We start from the raw sequence: 23,935 nt of genomic DNA on the forward strand, positions 1-23,935 counted from the left end.
GGACACCTGATTAATGTGTAAGCTGTTGCGGTGTCATCCATTTAGAGCATTCAGGGAATTGAGTGAAAATAAGTCTTAGTTGACAACCAGATGGAAAGCTTCTCAAGTGTCATTGCCACAACAGCAGCTGTAAAGCCTGGCTCATTAATGCTAAGACGTTCCTTTTAAAAAGTGTTATGAAATTTGGAAATTGTCTCTGGATTACTAAACCATCAATCATTTATTATATCCATAACATAATGAAATGAAGATATATTTTTTTGTTCCCCTTCCTCTCTTCTTGGCTGTCCTCTGCGTTTCCTCTCAGGTGGGAGAGAGCAGTCTGCAGTTGGGGAATCTCTACAGTCCCTTCATGAAGACGTGCAGAACCCTTTTCCTTGGCAGTAACCAATCAGATCAGGGACGCAGCTTCAGGGGCCATATAGGGGGTGTGGTCTTGTGGGGCTACGCCCGCTCACATGAGGACCTGCTGAAGCGGCCTGTTCAAATCGACAAAAGCGAGCCGCTCCTGGCGATGTGGGCCGACTTCTCTAATGTAACTGACCATATTTAACTGTAGTTTTTCAGAATTTACTTTTAGGGGTCAACAGATAATGGGCCTGGCCAATTATCGGATCCGATATTTGGCATTTTGCTGATTATCTGTATCAGCTTTTTATTTTATGATCGCCAATAAAATTAATTAATGAAAAAGTGTGCGTATAATACTCAACTAACAGGAGGAAAGGCAGTTTGCAATACCCTCAAAGAACGTGTCAGCATGGGGGGATCTTTTACATTGTAAATCCTCAGGGAGCTATTTTTATTTATTCATTTTTTATTTAAAATTTCCCTGAACTTTATGAAAAAACTTGCTTTATATGATGTTGCAAGTTTTTGTTTTTTGATGAAACATTTGTTAAAAGCATATAAACAAAGTTTCATGATGGAGTTTGTTATACTCCAAATTCTAAATTTAGTCAGAAATATTTTAATTTTTATTGTAAATGCATATTGTTTCTGAATATTGGTTATCTACTAATCATTGCTATATGTTTCAGCCCTGAAACACCAATATCGGTCAACCCCTAATACATTTTTTAGCAGTAATCATATTATAAATTATAATAAATTATGAAGCTTATTGGCATTATTAGTTTGATCACTGCATATTGAAATTAGTTAATATAAAATATGAAATAATAATTAATATACAATTAACTGTAATATTAATTTTGCTTCTAACTTTGAGGTGGAAGAGCTGTGGACTCCATTTAAAGTTGGCCTCCACCCGACCATCATCACCACTCCTGTCCCTGAACAAGAAGTCGTCTCCTCATTCCTGCCGCCACCCTGTGGCCTGACACCCTGTGACAACACCGACATCATCTCTGGGTACAACATAAATTGGGAGCTCCGTACCAGCAAACAAGTACGCTACCGGATAGTCAACCTCTCTGACGACGATGGTGGGAACCCCACAGTGTCAGAAACCCAGATCCAGCTCCAGCACCTGGCTCTGACTGAGGCCTTTCACCCGTACAACATCACCCTGGACCTAAGCGTGCACACTGTCAGAAACTCCAGCCTCAGACAGCGGTTTATTCTCAGCAATTGTCGAATTGGGAAGATTGGGAACCGCCAGTGCGACCCTGAGTGCGACCACCCGCGGACAGGCCACGATGGAGGGGACTGCCTCAGACTGGGGCCCTGCTACAACTGGAAGAGACAGGATGGAGTTTGTAACATGGAGTGCAACAGCATACACTATGACTACGATGATGGAGACTGCTGTGACCCAGAGGTCACCGACGTCTTCAAGACCTGCTTCGATCCCGAGTCACCTGACAGGTGAGGTCAATAGACAGAAGTCATGTCACTTACACCGCTCTGCTGTTCTGGGGTTCTCTTTATAACAGAAATGTTGGTTTCAATTTAATAATAACTTCCAAGTGCTATAACATTTAAATTTTATGTCGACCTCTGTTAAGCTACTGTGAATGAAACTTAAAGAGACAGTTCACCCCCAAGTCAAAAAAGCATATTTTTCCTCTTGAATGTACTGCTATTTATCAATCTATATAGTTTTGGTGTGAGTTGCCAAATGTTGGAGATATCGGCTGTAGAGATGTCGCCTTCTCTCCAATATAATGACACTAACTGGCACTCGTGGGGCTCAATGTGAAAAAAAAAAAGACACAATTTGATTTAACCCCCCCCTCCCAACAAACTCAACAGCAATGTCTCTTTCAAGAAATCATGACCTCGTTACTCAAGATAACCCACAGACCTTGTTGTGAGCAGTTTCATGTTGGAACTAGTGAAGTATGCCCGCCAACTGTATCACTTTGCAAAAGAAAGTGTGCATCTATTCATGGACGAGGAGCTCATGTTCATGACAGCACAAGATGTGAACATTAATGGCGTCCTTATTGGCATAGCTGTGTTAGCAAGCTCAGTGGTGCTATATGAGTCAGTAGTAGATGCATGCTTCTGCACAGTGATACAGTTGGCAGTTGTAGTTTCAAAGAAAGAAATTTGTTCCTATAAGAAACTGCTCACAACGAGGTTTTTGGATAATCTTGAGTAATCAGGTCATGATATCGGGAAATAGACATTGTTGTTGAGTTTTTCATATGTATTTTTTTGATGCTTTGAGCACCACAAGTCAAGTGCCATCTCGTTCCATTATATTGGAGAGAAGTCAAACATCTGTAAGGCTGATGTCTTCAACACTCTGCATCTCACAACAAAATAATCTAGACTGATAAACAGCACTACAGGTAAGAGGAAAAACATGTTGTATTTAATCGAATATGTGAAATTTGATAAGTCGATAGGCTATGCAGTACTGTCAAAGTATATGCAATATGTTGCTGTGAGCTTTGACTAATGAAAAAATATATATTTGCTATTGTTTGACATAAGAAAAGTTTTTTTTCAAATAATGATTAATTGATTAATTGATTGTTAATTTTACCATTAATCGATTAAGGAAAGTGCTTTACGACCCTAGACTTAGCCACTATGTGAGAATTTATGGTAATCAAAACTCTAGGCAGCAAAGATCATAATTTCCATGAACAAAAGGGACATTAGTTGGCAAAAAATGGACACAGGGTTTTACTATTAAGGGCCTTTTGAGTAAAAATTTGAAATTTATTATTTATGTATATATATATTGATAGACTGAGCACTATGCATATATATATATACATATATATATGCATAGTGCTCAGTCTATCAAAGTAGCCTATATCAGTTTATATTAAGACTGAAGGAAAATGTAAAAGGCTCCATGGTTGCAGAGACACAGCAGAGAGAGCACCAGAGGGATACATATTTCAGCCAGTGAGGACAACATGTTTTTCCAGAGGCAAGAAGCCCAAATGGCCACTAATAGGACTATTTCTCCCCATGAGGTGAATATCTGCCGTAGCACGCTGCATTGTGCTTCAGCGGGATGTGCAATGAGCAGCTCGACATGCTACATGTACAAATTGGTCCTCTCACTTTCCCCAGTGGTTTCAGAGAGAGCTCTGTGAAGTGGGGATGGCGGGTGAAGAGGCCAAAGTACACACTTATTTTTACTAAACAACTGGAGCGGCAGCCCGCTGCCTTCCATTTGCTCTGACAGACAGGCTCATGCAGAGTTCCAAATAGCTTGCATGAAGTCTCGCCATGAAGTCGTCGGCCCTGCTTCTTAAAGACCTCCATCCTTAATCCAAATTCTAACCTCAAGTTTTACACTGTGCCGCTGGGAAACAGAACATGGGAACTGGAGATGTTTGTTCAAATGATTTAGCGCTCGATGTCTGGAGTTGACAGAGTGTTACAGCTTAACACAGGGATGTATTAATGTTTTCTAAACCAGCAGAATAACTATTTCTTTCCATTTATGCTTTGGTCAGATGGACCTCTCTTTACCAATTTACAGGATTTGTTATTACAAGTCCTTGTGCCATCATACAAATCCCAACTTTAGGGCTAAAGCAAAAGCTGAAATTTCTACCTTCAGATCTCTTAAAGACTCAATTGGTGTCTATGAAACTGTGAATTAATGCATGAAAAAAAATCCACTCTTATAATAAATTGCACTCTGTCTTTATGTAATACTTATCTTCACAACCTCTTTATGGCTTCTTTTGGAATAAAGGAGTAAAATATAATAATGTTGAACATTAAGTTGGCTTTGTGTTGCCTGTTATCAGACAGAATTGCTTAAAAACTAAACTTTGTTTCAGTCTCACATTGTGTCAACTTTAACTTCTTTCCATTGGAGAGGAGGATTTGATTTTCTGAATCTGAATCCAATGTCATTTAAAGTCAACACCACTGGTGCATAGTCATGCCAACATACATTACTAGTTTTGATGGGTATGAAGAGTAGAGTGGAGCGAAGAAAGAATAAACTACAATGTCCTACCCAGCCCTAGTTTGGGGATTGCAATTCAGCTAATGCATTATCCCTCTCCACACGGACTGTTTACCTGCTGCTTAAATGTGATTGGTCAACACTATATGGACTACAACCACAAACCGGACTGCTTGCAATAAAATCTTATCTGTTATCTACAAATTCTGCATACAAATGGAGAAATCTGTTGATTAATTAGGAATCGGTAGCAAAGACCAGTTGTTGGTTCCCCTTCCCTCTGTCCAAGATACAGTTTGAAATATAAACAGTATTTGGGTGACTGCTGGATGTGATAAAACCTTTAACAAGTAGAAATACAGTGCAGCTTAGCTATCTTGTTTGAGGTATTGCAGAGTAGCGATGTCTCTGATTTAACTACATTTCAAGTTTCATTTCGGTAGTAACTTTGTCAAAATTACGTAACTTCTCCAGCAGCAACCATTAAGTACAGTCATACAACAAAATGCCACACTGCAGAGTTTATTTTATTCTCAGGATCCTTTATGGCTGAGTGATTTATGATTGATTTCTTTCAAAATCATGGGATTAACATGTGCCCCCTGTCGTGTCAGCATTGCACACATTGCATCAAATGAACCTGTGTTGAACTGAGCACTTTAAATACGCTGCACTTTCATATTAAATACATGGATGTCTGTGCTGATATGTATGCTGCTCCTGTATTTTTATTTCTTGTTCTTAAGATTTTTAGATCCAATTTTTAGTAAGGTTGTTTTTAACATGAAGTTTTTAGATAGGTAGATTATACTTATATAGTCGTATTATAGTACTGATAGTTGTTTCAACATATATACTTTGTTATTTTCTGTTGTACTCCTGTGCCCTTTGATAACAGCATTTTGTCTTTTTTAATTTATGCAGATACGTAAGAAAAATGACAAATAAACTGAATCTTAAGTCTTGGATAGGCAATGAGAACATTTACAAGACATGGCCCAAAAATGTGCAAGAAATTAGGAAACAAGCAAAAAAGAATACCTGAAGATAAACAAATAAATACATTTTAAAATGAGACAAGATAACCTAGAAAGTGTTTTTTTTTTTTTTTTTTACTGTAACATAACTTTAGAAATAGAATTATAAGAATTATAACTATAGTTTTCTGGACATTTTTTCCCTTTTTTCTTGATATTATCTTACAATCTTCCCACAGATAACTTTCAAGTAATTATCTTGTTACCCTTTACTTTTTTTAAACCTCTCATTGCTTTTTTTCATGTTTTCAAAAAAAATCAAACTGTTTTTTTTTAAGTTCCATAGGTTCAAATGCTTGTAAAATGCATCTGAACGCAGCACAAGAAAACTGATGTCAATCCAGGTTCTAAAGGGTTAGATAGTTAAAGTCATACCTTCTTCACTTACCTTAACCAAAACACTAGTTGTCCTTGAGCAATTCTGACTCTTTCAAATGGACATCAGTAGGAGACTGTAGTTGCAGCCGTGCAGCTTCCAGGTGTGAACATGAAACGGGCTGTTTCTGAAAAAAGTGCCCGGTGCTGGGTTGACTCTCCCTAAAAGACACAGATTAAAATAATGCTAAGATTAAAAAAAGGTGGCTTGCATGTGTGTGGTCTCATTGCTTGGACATATGCAGGAAGTTTTTTAAGTGTGTCATAAGTACATGTAAATTTATGTTGTCCTGTCATGAGCTTGGTGGGACAGGCACAGCGAGACGGACAGGAAAAAAAAAAAAGAAACTGGTTGGGAAGTTGTTATGGTCAGATGTTCCCCTCTGCTCAGCCTTAGCTGTGTACCCTGCAGAGAGGAGATGGACACTAATGAAAAAAGCTGGACAGCAGACAGCACTCTGCTCTGTTGTTTTGCACAAACAGGGATTTCTGCTCCTTTGGCTTCAATTACATAAAACGTTCTGTGATTTATTCGAGATTTAATGTGATGGTTATTGCAAAGGATATTCCAAAGAACAAATGGAAATACATCCACCACACTTACCTTTGGGTAATAACTGGAATCCGTTTGAGTTTGATATACGGCGGGGGATTGGAGAGATCAATGTAATGTGTTGATGTCGATGCAAGCGCGCTTTTATAAATCATGGCTCTGGATTTGATCTGGTTTTGTGCAGAATGTTTTTGCATGAGAGACTTCCATAAATAAGGCCTCTGCTGTTCAGATTTTGAAGCAAAACGCTAAAGTCACAGTATGTGTGTGCTTATACGCAGTGATGTAACTCCTGCAGTGAATCTTGCCAGAGTTCCTGTCTATAAGCTCCTGACCCCCCACTTAAAACAACATGGACAGCCAATACACAGGAAGCCAGAGTGTAGTAAAACTGGGCCCAGTAGACTAACAGTAGTGTAGGTCTCCTGGAGAGGTCCTGACCCCGGCTTGTTGAAAACGTTTGTGTGTGTGAGCGCACCGACATGCCTGTGTGCATGTGTGCGTCGCTGGATCCTAACTTTCTCAGGCAGAGAGACAATTAATGTGAGGATGACATTTTTCTGTTTGTGGAGCGCTGAACCGTTTTTATGTTTGGGATCTGGGTTTTTGATATCCTCCTCCCCCCTTTCTTTCTGAGCTCTTGGCCAGGTATTCCGATTGTGGGACCCTATATGTGTGCAGCTGCTGCTGGCCAGCACAGGGCCAGAGGGTTTACCGAAGCCAGCTGCTGTCACGACACAAATTTGTTGTGGAGAGCCAGTTCTCGAGCAATGGCCAGGTACGCTCCAGATTCTGGCGTTGCAATAAAGAAAAAAGGGAGCACGAAGGGGAAAGATGGACAGAGCCGGAGAGACGCAAGGGTGGAGAGGGAGTTATGGGGTGGTGGGGGACATCACGTTCATTTATGCAGAGACACATGTCCAAGTTTTTTGTCTGTAAATCCTGGACAGTGAACTTGTGTGCAAAGAGCCTCAGGCAACTCCCCTGACAGAACAATCCTGTTCCAACCTTGTTTGACGCTTTCCGTGAACGTGAATCTTAAGTTTTTTATTCAGGTCAAGTTTTATTGCGGTCATGTTTTATTCACTAATAAAAACATAACTGCAGTGTTTCCCAGAACAGTCAAGGCATCTTACAATTGATCTATGGATGTTGATGCTTGCCATATGCTTTCTATGTTTGCCATATGCTTTCTATGCAAGCTTACAAGTCCAGCATACTTGTTAGTTGGACACTTGCTAAGCCCCACCCCTGTTGCAGTTACAATATATGTCAAGCTTTCCGTGTTTGCATGACCCATATGCAGTTTACAACGATAACGGTGCCACCATAGACTGCATCAAAGAAGTGAACTCAGCCAACGTGACGTCACTCATTGGTTTGTGGACTACCAATTTGAAGCCTTGAATTTGGCAATTTGACCGCCATCTTTGTTTTTTGGAGCCAGAAGTGAACATATTTAGACAAAAGGGTGAAGATGTGGAGGAGTGAGGGATGGATCTGACTGAGAAACCCAAGGACACAATGCACGTCCACCTAGACCAGCAACTTGACTGCACCTGACAATTGGCTTCCTGGTGCAAAGTGGCGATTAACATGGTTAGGTTCCATTATTAGAAGTAAACTCTCTGGCTAAGTAATCTTAGTCTTCTTTTATACAGCCCCATGGCAGTGCTTCAGCCTGATTGACAAATTGCCATAGCAGCGACATGTCATCGGTAGTTAGCCATACCCTAAAGCATACCCTGCTTTATCATCCATTTCACTCTAAATGGGACCACAAGATACAAAATGTACATCATGCTATATTGATAAAAACTGGAATAAAGGGACCCTCAACAAAACTCTTTAGATCACGTTTACTACACTTAATTCAGCCCCATATACTCATTGCTTTAACTTACTGAGAAAGCCAAAGCTTAGTTATGTTTTTAGATATGTCTGGACAGTTGCTTTCCAGGACGCCTCTACAAATTTGAAACATCAGGTGGACTTTCATTACAGATTTGTGCAAATCTGGAGCAATATTTTGAAATGTGGATAAAACACAGTTGCAAGATGACTGCGTTTCCATTGTGTGATGTTATGTGAGCTCTCTCGCAATGCTATGTGATTTCTCCTCTGGTGAAGAAGAAGCACGGCAATGGATGTTCAAAACATCAGCAGGTTAATTTCTATTGCAGCCACCGCACTAGCCGTCATTATTTCCAAATGAGGGCCATGTAGGCGTGTTATTCTAGTGTTAATGGAAAGACAAGCCCCTCATACGTGGGAACGGCCACGCATGAGGGATTTCTGTGAAATGATTGTCCACGATTTCACAGAGGAATTGCGGGTTTAAAACTTCCAGATGATCTGCTCAACTTTTTGAAGTTATGCGATGCAATAACACCTCTTGGAGCGCCTGCTGCATCATGAGGGAGCCAGTTCCTACAGACAAAAAACTGTGTATAAGAAACTGAGCATTAAAACGTTATGCTGTTTTTGCAATAAATGAGAGTTTTTTTGAAATTGACACGTTCCTATTTGGCGTATTTCACATTCATAATTTCAGTTGCGCAGTTTGAGGGTCAATGGAAACAAGCCTATTGTTGCATGCAAATGTGACTACTGGTTGTAGGTGACTGGTTCTCTGTATGTGGTAGTACACTCCACTCCTGCACTGAAGGAGTCTGCGCTCCTGCAAGGAAAGTAACTTTTAATACATTACCTGGGAGTGCTGGTATCTTTTCCTAGCACTGCATTCATCAAGCGCTCAGGAGCAACTGTTTGGATTGTAGATGCTTTGTATTTACTTTATGTCAGCACCTAACACTGCATGAACATAAGTGAAGTGCACAGTAAAGTATATAATATATTCAAATGTTTGACTGCTGTTGGTGTGATATTTTTAGAGTCTGTCTTCTGAATCTTGAGGCTTCAAAGTATCGGACTCGTCAACAATAATATTTGATGTGGACACACATGAACACTTTTACATGGTGACAGCGCTTACGCTGACTCCGCTGTTGCTTCACGCTGTGCTCGACTCGCCCACAAATGGTAATTTTGTTAATTCATAACCATGGTTTTCACTTCAATCGTGCAGAGCCATTTATTTTTTGCCAGGTCTGACTTAGACTTCCATCGAGGCATCCTCTGAGTCTCAGAAGTTGAGGAGTCAACTCTTTAGTGGTCAACTTTCTGTCACTTGTAATTGCACAGGCCCGGGTGATGGATACTGCACGCAGCCTCGGCTGAACTCGGCTTCAGTAATGCAGCGCGAGCAGGGTTTCCCTGAAGTATCTTCAATCTCAAACCTCATTTAGTCGGGCAAAGTGCCTGAGAAAACACATTCTTATTTACAGTAGGCTACAACACATGCACTAAGGGAGGACTTGCATTCAGGGGAGGATTACAAACATGCAGGACTTTTGGCTGCTGAGTAACACCTTTGGACCAATTTAGAAGCATAGTGCTTCACTTAATGGCACATTGAAAGTAGTGAATGGGAGAACAGGGGATTGCTGCTTTCTTGTTTCATCCATCTAGATTTTTCCCGTTGAAAACTGAGACTTTACTAGCTCACCTGAGTATCCTTCAGGCTATTGGAACAATGCAAGCAACACTGAGCCAAAGTTAAAGTATTCCTAACAAGCAATTACATAAATTATATTCGTGATGATATAATGAGCACTTTTTAATCTCTCAAGATTGAAACCTGGTTAAGTAATATTCATAAATGTGGAGCTTACAGCTGAGCTTGATCAAAAGCATTAACCTTTTAAGAAACCAACATCATCCAAATCCACTCGAAGTGATTGAGGTAAAGATTAAAGTATGGCTTAGTAGATTTAATAAAGTTAGCCCCACAGCTGAGCTTGATCACATAAAAACCTCCCTGCTTGAAATGTACAACATTAAACAATAATCCATGACGTTATAATAATTGAAAAACACTTAAATCCCAAGCTTTGCCTGTGTGAGATGAAAGAAAACACGACTTCACAAACAACATTATGTATGATTCATACATTTAAGTTGTAAATATGAACTGATTTGACCCAACACTATAGTGATGCACCACTGGATGACTTGGCACTGTTGGTATTTATTACACTGTACATAAAGCAGACGCAAAGAAGTGTATACACACAAATAGTCTCATACAGGGACAGCCAGATTTTTTTTCCCCATCATGTGGTTGTAGTGCTCCAGAAAACCATAGGAGGCTCAGCTAAAAGCCTTAAAAGTCTGGCATGCACGAATTGGGCAGCCAGTAAGACCCCACTGCAAGCCTCTCAGACCATGCACGGCCTAACGGTGATGGGTGCAAAAGCTTTCCAGCTATGAAAGCAAAGGAGAAAAATGACATGTGACATCACCACAGCCGGGGAAAAACAAAGTCGGCTTCACACATCAAAGCGCCTCCAGGGTAATTTATCACAGTCAGAGGGGGAAAGAGGCGGGGGGCAGCGGTTTGAAGCACCCTGACCAATTCAAACAATTATGATTTGGAAGCTACACACGGGGCATGAGGAGATGGTGATGGATTAGAGCAAACTGTCGTCTGCTGAAGAGAAGCCCTGCACCAAGAATACATGTTCCTAAGTTCACTCTATCACTTGAACAAACACCAGGGTGATGAGAACTACCTTCAGTGACAGAAACTGTCTTTGGGAAAAATTTATTTGGTGTGTACTTTGAGTTTTTAGTTTGGCCTATGTCTACTCATTAACATAGAGACTATGGATGTGATGCACACAGAAAGCTAGCTTGCCAGCTAATGTTAGCTAGCTAATGATGGATCATGGAGTTCTTTTTTTAAATCAACATCAGTCTGAATCATAAATATCAAATATTCATTCATTTTCAGAATTTAACCCTTTAAAATGCTAGGTTTTTTGTCATGATGCCAATATGTTTCATGATGAAAAAAACCCCAGAAAAAATGAATTGTTTTCAATATACTACATGCAAAGTATTTATTTATTTATTTTTGGATCACAGCCTGGGACATGCAATTAATATCATATATGCCAAAAAATTACAAATATGCCATATGCCAAAAAAATACAAATTCAAAGGCAAAAGCCCAGTATGACATCCAGAAGTAACACAATGTATGTTTTTATGCTTTGATGGCCGTGGGATCAAAAAATGCTGTTTGAATGGATTTTACTGGTGCACTTTTTGCACATAACAGAATTAATCTAACAATTTTGTTTACACAGTGTATTTTAGACTTATTGTAGGAGCTGAGCTGTAAAATGCAAAGATTAAACAAAAATACATCATCTTGCCAAAATATGTGCCATATGCATGAACACAGCCAAAATGATAAAAAAAAAAAAGAAAAGAAAAGAATGAAAAGCACATAACATGCGCCAAACAGTCCCAGAGGGTTAAAGTTGGTTCACTGGTCCACTTATCTGTTAAACTAATGACTTTAAACTCCTTCAGCATGACACTACATTGTATTTAAAAACTACAGCATATGCAGTGTATTTTTTAAACTAAAACACTGACCTAGCAAAAATATGTTATGAATGCTTTTTTATGTTAAGGTCCATAAACAAACTAAAAATATTTTCACTCAATATATCTGGTGTATGCCAGGCGTATTTTGAGAACAGTAACAGTAAACCTGGTCTGTAAGTCCAGTCTGTAACTGATCTGTAACTTTCCTATTAGCCCTCCATCTTAGTTTGCAAAGGATACAAGGAAAATATTAGTTTATTTCACAACAGTAGGTAAAACTTGTATACATGGTCACATTACTCAATGTTTGGAGCTGCTACTAAGTTTTGCTCTTGCGGTGTGCGGTGTGGATTATTGAAACCAGGATTTACCAGGGACAGAGATCATTCTTGGATTCATTTTTTACACACATTTTACTTACATTTTCAGGTGCTGTACATTCAAATTTATAGTAGAGTTTAATATCTAAAATGACGATGTAAGTGTTCTAATATTTTCATGTTTTTTTTTCCCTTTTCCATTCCTGCAGGGCCTATATGAGTGTGAAAGAGCTAAAGGAGGAGCTACAACTGAGCGGCACTGACACACTCAATGTTTTCTTTGCAAGCAACTCGGTGCGAGAAGAGCTGGCAGGAGCTGCAACCTGGCCATGGGCGAAGGAGGCTCTTACCCACCAAGGTAACTTAAATGACATCAAACTATAATAAATGTCAGCGTCTGTCGTTTCTGTCTTTATTCCCATTAGTAGTTAAATTGGTTATCTATCATCCTCTTTCTTCTATTCTACTTTCTTTCTCCTTTCTTATATCCTGTCTTTCTTTCTCTGTTTCTTTCTTCAAACCTTTCCCTTGCCCTCCACACTTTGTTGTCCGCTGTGGCTAAATATCCAAATGAGATGGGGAGAGCAATTGGAGCTGGCAGAGATTTTCCCGGCACGTTGCCTCTTTCCTCTTCCAATCATTAGGCCCTTTCCACTGGAAAAGGCTAATCAACCCAACAACAACCAAACAAACAAACGGCAGTGTGGGCTCCGTACCATTGTTGCCACCCATGCCCACTCGCCAGCTGTTCTTTATTTATTTATGCACTTTGTTTTCTTCTTGTTCTAGTGCAAAGTAGTGAGTGGAATCAAAAGTAGGAGGCATGTGAGGTACATGTACTTCTAGTGGAAGTATTTATCTCAATGGAAGAATTCACATGTACACACATGTAGACCAAACAAACAAAATGTGTGAAATGCTGCTACCTTGGAGAATCTAGCGTCAAAATGTTAGTCAGTTGTAGATGGAAATGATGGATGTTTGAAAACTTTTCACTAGTTTTACTGTGTCCAGCTTTTGTTAAAAAAACAAAAAAACAAAAAACAAACTATAATTCCATTTTGGGTCAATGTCATCCCTTGTTGTTTCTTCATAATCAACTGATTATTATGTAATGTAATGTGTTGCAGGTCTATAGCTATAGCTATAGCTATATACTAATTTAAATTGGGATAATTTGTTGCTACCAGTTACTGCATTGCCAGAATCGATGTTATATTTTCAAATTAGACTGTTGAATTTAGCTCTCCTCTGAATGTCTCCCACATGACATTTGTTTCAGTTGCTCAGCATCTGTCCCTGTTTAAAAACAAGTTAGCGGATGACAAGTCGTCTCCGGAGGCCCTGTTGTTTAGTGTCTTCGTATTTAATGTCTTCATTGTTCAATGTCTTCACCACCGAGCACGCTGTTTCTAATTAGAAAACCAATAACTGTCATGTCTGTTCTTGATTCTGCGATTATCAGCTCGCTGCAGAAAACCTGTAACTCCACTTGAAGGCCATTTTTGTAAGAATTCATCATAGCCCCCATAACCATAACTGATTTTAAAATGGCTTTATTTAATATTGTTAGTTAAGGATTTTTATTTTTTATTTATTATTTTATTATTTTATTATTAGAACAAAATGTTGACATTTCTTTTAATCCACATCTTAAACTCCATTAAAATACTTAATTAGCAAAAATGCACTCTTACTCTTTTAAGAAATCATTTTTAACAGTCCAGATGCACACTTTTGCTATTAACTTTCTTTGGGAATTTGAATTGTGGCTTCTTTTTTGTAATCAAGAATACAATTTAGATGGTCATGTTCAGAGTTAGTTTCACCACTCCAGCTTGTGTTAAGTCCAAGAAACAGGACTAAAAACTGATAAACAGAACTAAAAACACAACCTCCTTGATCTAGACAAGGGGCAGAGCATGCAAACAAGATCCAAGCAAAAAGGAAATACTGCAGGAGAGCTTTCAGCAAATTAATATACAGACTTAACCATGTACTTCAGAGCAGGGTCAATATCATTGTTATTAGAAAAGTAATTCAGTGTGCTTATGGAAACATCACAATGGTATTTTTCCACTCTGTTCTTCCATTCAGGCTTGTTAAAGAATGCTTTTCCAAGTAACTATTCATGGTTAGACGGAAGGCCTGATTTTCAATGCTTGCATTGTTCCAATCTGTCTGAATCCAGCCTGTCTACCTACCATTTACACTTTGCTAACTGAGGGTCACTCAGACTTTATAACCCACCTCTTTATAAGTTAATGGCCTTAAAGTACTAACTGTATGAGTCCTTTAAAGCACTTACACATTGAAAGTTCTGCTGCAATTTAAAGGATTAGTTCACCCAAAAATGAAAATTCAGTCATTATCTACTTACTTTCATGCCGATGGAAGGTCAGGTGAGGTTTTACAATCCACAAAACACTGCCACAGGAAAAAGGCTTCAGTGACATTTTTCAAAACAACTTGGCATGTCGGGGCTTCAGGAAACTTGGGTTACTTCAGATGAGCAGTAAGAAGCATTTTACTATTATTTTTTTTATTACATTTGAATCTTGGTCACCATAATCTTCAATTTTTTGGGAGGTGAGTGCAAGCCAGCTGTTTTGTGGATTGTAAAACTTCACCTGATTTTCCACTGACATGAGGTTGAGTAGATAGATCTTCATTTTTGGGCAAACTTTTACTTTTTAATATTTATGTATTATGTTTATATTCAGAATGTTACCATATGATTACCTGAGACTTTTTTCTCATTCATAGTATCCGTGGTATTTAGTAGTATATTTAAGTGAATTTTCAGTGGCATGGGTAAGCTCCAAGGCCATGAAACTTCTTCTGTAAAAGTAAGACTTACTTATTTACTTCATTTATTTATTATTTACTTTATTCTATTTTATTTTAATTTTTTTCTCTCTAATTACTTACTTATTTATTTATTTTTTCTTTTCCTCTTTTTTTTTTTTTACTCATTTCCTGCCTGCTTCCACCGTTAATACTGTTGTAAATACTTGCAGCTGTCAATATTGTAATTAGCATTGTTGTCATCGTTTTCATTGTTGTTTTTGTTGTTATTGTTGCTGTTGTTTTTGTTGTCTCTTGTGTCTTCCCCTCCCCTCTGTGTCCCCCAACCTCTCTCTTTTCTCTCTTCCTATCCACTCTAATGTTGTGCTGTCCGGTAGCCTTGCCAATAAATCTCAGTACGGACTGCAACAGGAGGAAGTATGTCAGACTCCTCCTTTGCAGAGTAAATCTGTTATGGCACCTCAAGGCATCCAGACCTCTCATACTGCATGCCTAAGCTGCCGAACAGGACAGGTTAAAAAAAAAAAAAAAAAAAAAAAAAAAAGTAAGACAGTGATATTTTTTTTTAGGAAAACAGGCAAATGGCAGTTAACAAGATGTGCAGTTAGTTAAGACACTTTTGCAACCATTTAAAATACAAGCTTTCTGCAGAGCATTTCTCTATATTCAAAGCAGGAAAAAGCAGCCCATGTCCACCCGTAGCCACCTTACTGAATCCCGTTTCCTGTTTTGGGATTAAAGTACTCAAGTTTTACTTCATTCCTAATTGGTTTTAAATGACACCGGGCTTAGTCTTTTTACTGTGGAAGTCTGTTTCTCTTTTGGAGATTTTCTCTGGTGGCAGAGAATAGGCCTAAACCTGGAGTTGACTAGACACAGCTGGTAGTTAAAATCTGGACTTTCACAACAATACCACTCTTGTTTGAGATCAGTTGTTTTTTGTTGGGTGCTTCTGATATTCTTTCAAAAAATATTTGAAATTTTCTGACATAATAATCTCAGTGAATATCCAGTGATATTATGACGCATATTATGACACATACCATGAATATGATCTTTTGTCCTCAGGTGGGATGGTTCTGAACCCGTCCTACTTTGGTACCATGGGCCACCACAACACCATGATCCATGAGATGGGACACATCTTTGGACTGTACCATGTCTTCAAGGGGGTGAGCGAGCGGGACTCTTGTGATGACCCTTGTCAGGTATGTTAAATCTCCCCTTAATGATGCTTAATGTGATGAAGGTTTTCAAAGCTGTAATGTATTTACTTTTTGGGAATTTTAATCAAATTTATGTTGTTCTGTAGTCTTATCAAAAATGCTCCTTTGTGTGGAATAGTGTCTTTCTACATGCTTTATATCTATGCTTGCAACATGCTTTACCCAAAAACCGCTGATATTTGCAATTATTTAAATGACATACTGGATGTTAAAGTAAAAACTAAGAGGGTGGTTGTCTGTTTACTCCTGCTGTCTGTAAATTGAAGACACTCTTCTGTGATCATTTACTAGTAGTTCGGTCATATGCACATGCAGGAGACCACCCCCTCCATGGAAACAGGAGATCTGTGTGCTGACACTGCACCAACACCCAAATCCAAAGCCTGCCATGACCCTGGAGCTGTCAATGACACCTGTGGAGTCGCCATGTACCAGGACACACCTTATAGCAACTACATGAGTTACACAGGTACTGTAAATACACATTATTTACAACACTAACTTGCAGACGTACAGTAAGACTAAAGAATGACCCACAGAACAAGTTGATTACACTGTATTGTAGAATATACGCTTTACATTATCGGGATAGTGATGATAGAGGACATGGAACCAACAAATTGTAACATCATACTGCATAAATAGAAACTGCGATTTTTGTGCAAGACGAGATTCAGTTAGAATATAAACACATGGTTCTTGGTAACAAAAATTGAAATTGTTGTGATAGTGAATGGGTTCCGAATTTGCATTTTGGCCAATGCGTTCTGCCTCTTTTGCTCTCCACATGGACCTGCGTGCAAGCAAATCCTGCTCAAACGTGATTATTTTATATTACACGCACAACAGATGATGATCCTCATGTAACTTTTTGTCTGATATGATATGACAATGCACATATACCAGTTTGTGCGATATCTTACAAATTAGGTTACTATGGTTAGGTCAATAAAAAAAAACATGGTGAGGACGTGGCTTAAAATGACTCAAAGTTCACATGGGTCAGAGCACCGGTTTCCAGGAGAAATTCACAGAGGGAAGTCCTGTGTTTTGTGACCCATCTCCCACCCCAAACTGCCTTCTAACTAGACTGCCTGTGACCACTTCCCTTTTTACTCCAAGGAAATCTGGTCTGCAGTTTCTGGGCAACCAGCCCATAAAGCCGAGCAACTGCAGACCAGATTTCACTGCGCATCTGCTGTACCCTGGTTGTGTGATGTCATTTGAGACCGTGACTTTTCCTCTTTTGACCCTCCTTGATTTATTTCCAATTAGCCTATGTGATCGCAGCCCTCCAAAATACATGAATTACTGGGTTATCATTACATGGAACGTGATATGTATGAATTTTGATGCATTACTTTTTGCATGAAAACATATGAACAGTGAATGATAACAGCCTGATGTGGACTACAAATGAAAAACCAGAATACCTCCCATCCCAAATCTAAATCACCCATGTGCTGGTTAAACTTAAGAGCAGAACATTATGATCAATTTAATCATTTCTATTCAAAATAACCCCTGATCTTAAAGTTTCATGCACTCTTAAAGGTTCATTGAAGACATTACTGTGTTCATGTGTACATGTGTTCATTGGGTTTTTTCTCACTTCCTCTCCTCAGATGTCTGTACTAAACCGAATTACTTCAACCATGTGATTAACACTGAGGTTCAATGAAGGCTAATGTTTGAATGTGATCCATGAGCTCTCTCTTTTCATCGCACCACGTCAGATGACAACTGCACCAACCATTTCACTCCCAACCAAGTGGCCCGGATGCACTGTTATCTTGATCTGGTCTACCAGAAGTGGCTGATGGACCAGCAACCTGTTCCCATCCCTCTGGCTCCCATAGTGACAGACCAGAGCCCAGACTCTGTCTCTATCTACTGGCTGCCTCCTATAAGAGGACCACTTTATCAGAGGTACGACTGCATGAGTTCAAAATCTTGATTATTTACCTCATCAATGGATACACCAAATTGAGGTTTGTTTGTCTGCACTGTCTACTTATTTAAATGGTTATTTTACAAAAAGTGTAATCCTAACAATCGACAAAAAACACATATGTTCGGTGTTCAAATATTGTTTTTAAACTCATATGAGTAGAAAAGTACATCTGCTCCTACGACTGCTTCAGTGAGAAAAGCACTTTCGATATCATGAGCAAGACGGAGATTATAGCTCTTGTAACTTGCCACGATCAACTAAGTTGACGGTACTGTTTTGCCTAAATAAATCAATCAATGACATCATACATGAAGCTAAATCCCAACTCATACACTACTTTTCCAAATGTGACAAGCCAAACTGGACCAGAGCCTGCTGACGCAGCATTTCATGTTACCTTCTCAACAACATGTTAAGTTAAGGACCTGTCATCAGGCAGTTGCTCCCAAATGTACGAAGTAGAACACTTGTGATAAAATACACTTCCGAAAAAAGTTAACAATAGAGATATCATTAAAACACATAATACACTACTGGTAAATAGTGTAATGAGCAATTTCCATGCAACACCTGGTGAGTCAAAACCTACTCAGGCTGCTAATGAGAACTATAAGTTGATGCCTGCTTCTACCTTAATTTGTTGTCATGTTTCGTATTTACCTGTACATGGTTACTACCTGAACAGAAATACAGCTGACCAGTGTGCAATGGATTGTGGGATTCTCAACATATTCGTATATATTCTCAACAATGGCTTGTATCTCCAAATCTAAGTGAAATAAGACTGCGTTTCTGTCGAGATCTTGAAATGACGTAAGCCTTGTTGGGCCACTGTAACAGCTGTAACTAAATAAAATCCACAATTCATTAAATTGCCATTTTTTTACCCGAAACCGCAACTCATCCCTCTCTATTATTCTGTCTGTCTGCCTTGTTCATGGTGTTTCTGGATTTGTCCATTTAGAGTAAAAAAAACCTACAGAAGTCAAGAATGGCCATGTCTACAAGTGTTCTTTTTGCCTTCATCTAAAGATAATTATTTGTTAACTTGGTTAAAAAAAAAAAAAGCTTTGTCATGTCCAGATAATGAGATCATCAAACTGTTATTACAAGAACTTTTTTTCCCTCTTATAACTTAAAATGTTTATTAAAAAGTTAAAATACAGAGCAAGCAGGTCTGAAATTATTGCAGGCCTGGTCTTTACAGAGGTACATTTGCCTTGTTACAAGCAAAAGACGAAGTGCAATGTTTCAGAATCAGCAACTCTGCTTCCTTTTGTCCCAGCTCCTCCTTCCATGTGTCTGGAATCAACTGTGGAGACTGTGAGAAAGATGGAGTTTTTCACCAGTACGCGTCCGAGGCTACCTCACCTCGCATCTGTGACACGTCAGGCTACTGGACACCCGAGGAGGCTGTTGGTAAGTGAAAATACACTGTGTAGTGTGTAAAAACCTTTTTCTTAACATACATACAGCCCTTCTTCAAATCAATGTGAATATAAACAGAACGCAGTGTGAGATGTTGTTGGAACTGCACATAAAGCCACAGCCAAATTGTCAACACTTTGGGTCGAGGCTGGTCTGCGAATCATCGATCGTCCAGTTATTTCATTTTATCTGGCATACTAAAAACAAAAGAACGAGTCAGTATTTTATTTTTTGGGTTATTGTTTTGGTTTCTTTCAAAAAATAATAAAGAATGCGTGTTTTTCTTGTTTTTGTCTTGAAACGGCTAATCTAATAAACATGGAAGCCAAAACCAAAGAGCGAGTCTTCATTCTGTTATTTGGTTTAGTCCTGTTTCTCCACTGTGCACAATCATGACTGATGTGCAGCGGGAACTTACCTCGCAGAAGCATGCACATTCAAAGCAAACATATTTTAAATAGAAAATTGAGGCAAACTTTTAGAAGTCTGAAAAAAATGTTGGAAAAATGAATCAGAGATAATAACCAGGTTCATCAGTGATGAATGCAGCCTGTTATAAATGTAGAACTGAAGCTCACGATAACATATTACACAATGAAAAATGAAAAAAAGAAAACATGCATTCATTTTCCTTTTTAACTTAAAAACCTGAGCTATATCTGTTTGATTTTCTTTTGAAAAAACATGGGGCAAATATCAAAGAGCAACTTGGCAAAAAATGTCCCACAAATGGTAAGAAATTATTTGATAGAGAATAAAATATTAATATTTTCTGATTATCATTATTATATATTTAAATTCATTTTAACAGAATTATTATTATTATTATTATTTACAAATTTCTTGTCAATATTTGGGTTATTTCTTTTGAAGTTGCTCATTGCCTTCTTCCCATGTTTTTGTAAGAAATCAAACCAAATTGCTTAAGTTTCAAAGGGTTAAAGCGTACAAGATGTGGAATAAAAAAAGGCTGGTTGACTCACTCTTTTGTTTTTCATTTGCCAGATTAAATGGAATAAATGAATGATCGGATGATACACAGACAGAGGTTGTGTTAGTGATGAATTACTTGATCAAAATAGATTATTTTTTTACTATTGGAATTTATTCAAATAAATATTGGCCCAGTTAAAATGAAAACAGGCAGTGGCGCAGAGGCAAATTGTTGATTGCTCATATTTCATCAGCTGACTAACACTTCGCCCTGTACGCTCTTCTCTGTCAATGATTATTGACATTGAGGATTGTGGCGGTTTCAGGTTTGAGTTTGTGTCCTTGAGTTCTAACTTCTGTCTCTTGTTTCCATGGAGCACATCAACCCCCTTCCCTTGCCTCCAAACACACACACACACACACACACACACACACGCACACGCACACACACACACACACACACACACACACACACACACACACACACACACACAAACACAGATCCCTTCCCTGTAAATTTCAGGTGCGTGCAAGGCTAATGGTTCCTGGAAGAGGAAAAAGTAGAAAATCATTAAATGATAATTGCCATCAGCTACAGACCTCTCTCTGTCTCTGTCTTGTTTTAACCAAAGCGAGAACAAGGATTATTAAGCAAAGTGTCTACTCTGGGTAATGTTTGGGTGCTATTCAAACATCGAACCTCTGTCATAAACAAAGAAGCATAAAAAATAGTGTATCTTGTAGCATTGTACTTTGAAACATTACGCCTCATGTAAGCACATGGTCCTTGTTATTCCAATCATAATTTCTGCAGAAGCCCGGTTTCCTTTGGCAGGATGCGTAGGATGAGGGTGAAAGAAACAAGAGAGAGAAAAAGGGGAACACAAGGAAGCAAACAAAAAATGCAAAGAGAAAGATATAGAGATAGAAAAGAGCAAAAAACCTCCTCCGAACACAATAACACTTTCCTTTTTCTTCCGTGGAAACTCTACCCAAATATGTGGAAATCCTCTGCTGGAATTTATGCTTTGAAAACAAGCGGCGAGGAGGGACAGGGGGGGATTACGGCTCCCTCTGTTTCGCTGCGGGATCATAATGATGATAAAGAGTCAATTACAGTCTTACTCTAAACAGTGGTATGCACACAGCTGAGGAGACAGCCAGTCTGCTGGCTTCCCTGGCTCCCTTTTCACTCTTTCCCACTTCTAAAAGACGATGATGCGCCGGGTCACTTTGTCAGCCAGCGGAGATGGGCAATATCGCCTTCAGCGGGGAAAGGGAGAGGGGGAAATTGGACAAATTCAATGCGGATATCACAGCTGGCAACACAAAAAGTTTTTAATGGCAAAACGGCTGTTGCCGAGAATTGTTGGCAAGATTGTCCTTTTTACATCTCCTGAAATGCTTCCTGTGCCACAGTCCTGACTGGTTTGAGTTTTCAGGCTGAGGGAAAACACCTCAGCCTGTTTCAGGAGCCTGAATGAATGTAAGATTACATTTGTTTACAACCAAGCATTAAAGCGTTTCATGATTCAAAATGAGAAAATTAAAAGCATCATTATATTGACTGTGCTGCAATTTGCAGAGTAAAACAAGGGGGTGAAAGGTAAAACACACGTGCAGGGTGAATGAAAATCCACATTTCTAATCCGACTGATGGAGGAAGATTGAAATGTATAATACCTGTGGAGGAAATAGGCTGTGGCAGTAGTAATGCAATAATCAGTGAAAATAAGTGTAAAGAGGAAGATCAAAACTATGCATGAAAAGCATTTAACATAACGGCAAAATATGAGAATTAGGAGCATGTTGCTAACAGAAAAAACAAACAGCTAATGCTTAAACTTAATATTTGTTGAGAAATAAAAATATAAGAATATAAAAATAAGTCAGCATTAGCCCTGTTGTGCTGCAAACAAAGTATGACGATTTTATAATGTCTTGTGCTTTAATTGTCGTGAAATGTTGGAAGCTACGGAATGTCATCAGCCTCCAGAGTTCATGGTTTACATTTCTGCCTCATTTTACACCTGTCAAGGCCAATCTTGACATCATTCACCTGCGTGGTGTTCTTTGTCTGTCTGACAGTTTGGCAATTCACCGAGCCTCCACAGATGGCTAATCACAGTGGGTGTGAAATATGTAACACATTAACATTCTGATTTTATTTGACTTTCTGTGACACAGCTAATAATAAAACAACCGTAATGTGATTGCATTGTGTTAATTACTAACACTGTAACAACGAACAACTCATTTGGCCTGCTGTAATGGTGGCACTGCTGCGTTTTTGAAAGTGGGCCATGATTTTAGAAAGGGGGCATGACTTTTTCTCAACTGGAAATTTTTGCTCCTTCTGGTTACTGAGGATAAAAAGTTTGCCGGTAGCTTTTGAAATTAATACTGGGAAATGGGTTAACTTGGTCATTACTAAAGAGAAGTGGAAAAGACATGCTGAGGCAGAAGACCAAAAGAAAAGTCTTACTGGAGGTATTATTTAATAAAACTTGATGAATCTGCGTCATCAGGACTATGTGAGTGTGTTTAATCAGATTTGATTCACAGTGGCATCTACCTAATAATACATATTAGAAAACCATCCCTCTGTCGTATTCAAATGCTGCATTTTGTTACGTGCACAAAAACACATCATCTTTGTCCTATTGCGCCTCGCTACTTCAAACCAGCAAGAAAAGCACTGACAGAAATAAAATGCAGACATTTCTAAACTAAAATAACTAAAAGTGCCCTAGCTTTGACTGAAGATTGTTTATTTATGAAAGATCCCGTTGTTTGAGGACAAAGTTGGAATAAGGCTTCCCAGCTCGGAAAATACGACCCTCCATCATCACATGAATGCAGCAATAGTTACTACAGTCCTTTACAGCCGAGCAAAGAGCAGTTCCACTCAGAGGAGAGGATGTTACTCATATGTTCTTCCCAGACTTACAGGTCAAGAGGCAAAGGCAAGACCAGTGTGTTCAACCCATTAAGAAAGGAAGGGGTTCATGTTATTGTTTAAATGAACAAAACACGAGTCAGTCAGGTGCACGGATGGATCTGGGGTCTAGTCTGTCCACTGACAATGAAGACGCTGCAGGCTCACCACATTTTATCACCATGGCAGAATCAGGATTGTGAATGGGCTGCACAGGATGTGTTCCCAGCTCTGGGATTATGCAATGGATGAAGTCACTGAAAGCCTTTGCAATACACCAATATAAATAAAAAACAAAATCGAGCGCTTCACGCTGAAGAACTTTACTGTGACGAGTGGCAGCGTTAGATTGAATGCCACGAAAAAACATGGAAACCACATCTGAAATGGGGAAGAGCTGTTGTGCAATTGACTGTTCAAATAGATTCAACAAGCACTCGGAGCGATCTTTTATCAGAAAGCCGAAAAGAGAAGAAAATGGATCACTGCAATTCATATCAGCAACTAGAATCCAGGCACCAGGACATGGATTTGTGGTTCCCATTTTGA

The 23,935-nt window shown here is 38.9% G+C and overlaps 1 protein-coding gene across 1 annotated transcript in view; it reads left to right on the forward strand.

Moving 5' to 3' along the window:
• The window catches only part of pappa2 (pappalysin 2), a 99,493-nt gene that overhangs the window by 10,347 nt on the left and 65,211 nt on the right, over positions 1-23,935 (forward strand). The window contains exons 3-9 of the mRNA XM_042497715.1: positions 308-535; positions 1,232-1,830; positions 12,309-12,457; positions 15,976-16,115; positions 16,449-16,602; positions 17,870-18,062; positions 19,373-19,506. Of these exons, the coding sequence (XP_042353649.1) occupies positions 308-535; positions 1,232-1,830; positions 12,309-12,457; positions 15,976-16,115; positions 16,449-16,602; positions 17,870-18,062; positions 19,373-19,506 (1,597 nt within the window). The remainder of the gene's footprint in view (positions 1-307; positions 536-1,231; positions 1,831-12,308; positions 12,458-15,975; positions 16,116-16,448; positions 16,603-17,869; positions 18,063-19,372; positions 19,507-23,935) is intronic.

This window comes from Plectropomus leopardus, chromosome 12, assembly GCF_008729295.1.
Source record: "Plectropomus leopardus isolate mb chromosome 12, YSFRI_Pleo_2.0, whole genome shotgun sequence".
In the NCBI taxonomy this organism is placed as follows: Eukaryota; Metazoa; Chordata; class Actinopteri; order Perciformes; family Serranidae; genus Plectropomus; species Plectropomus leopardus.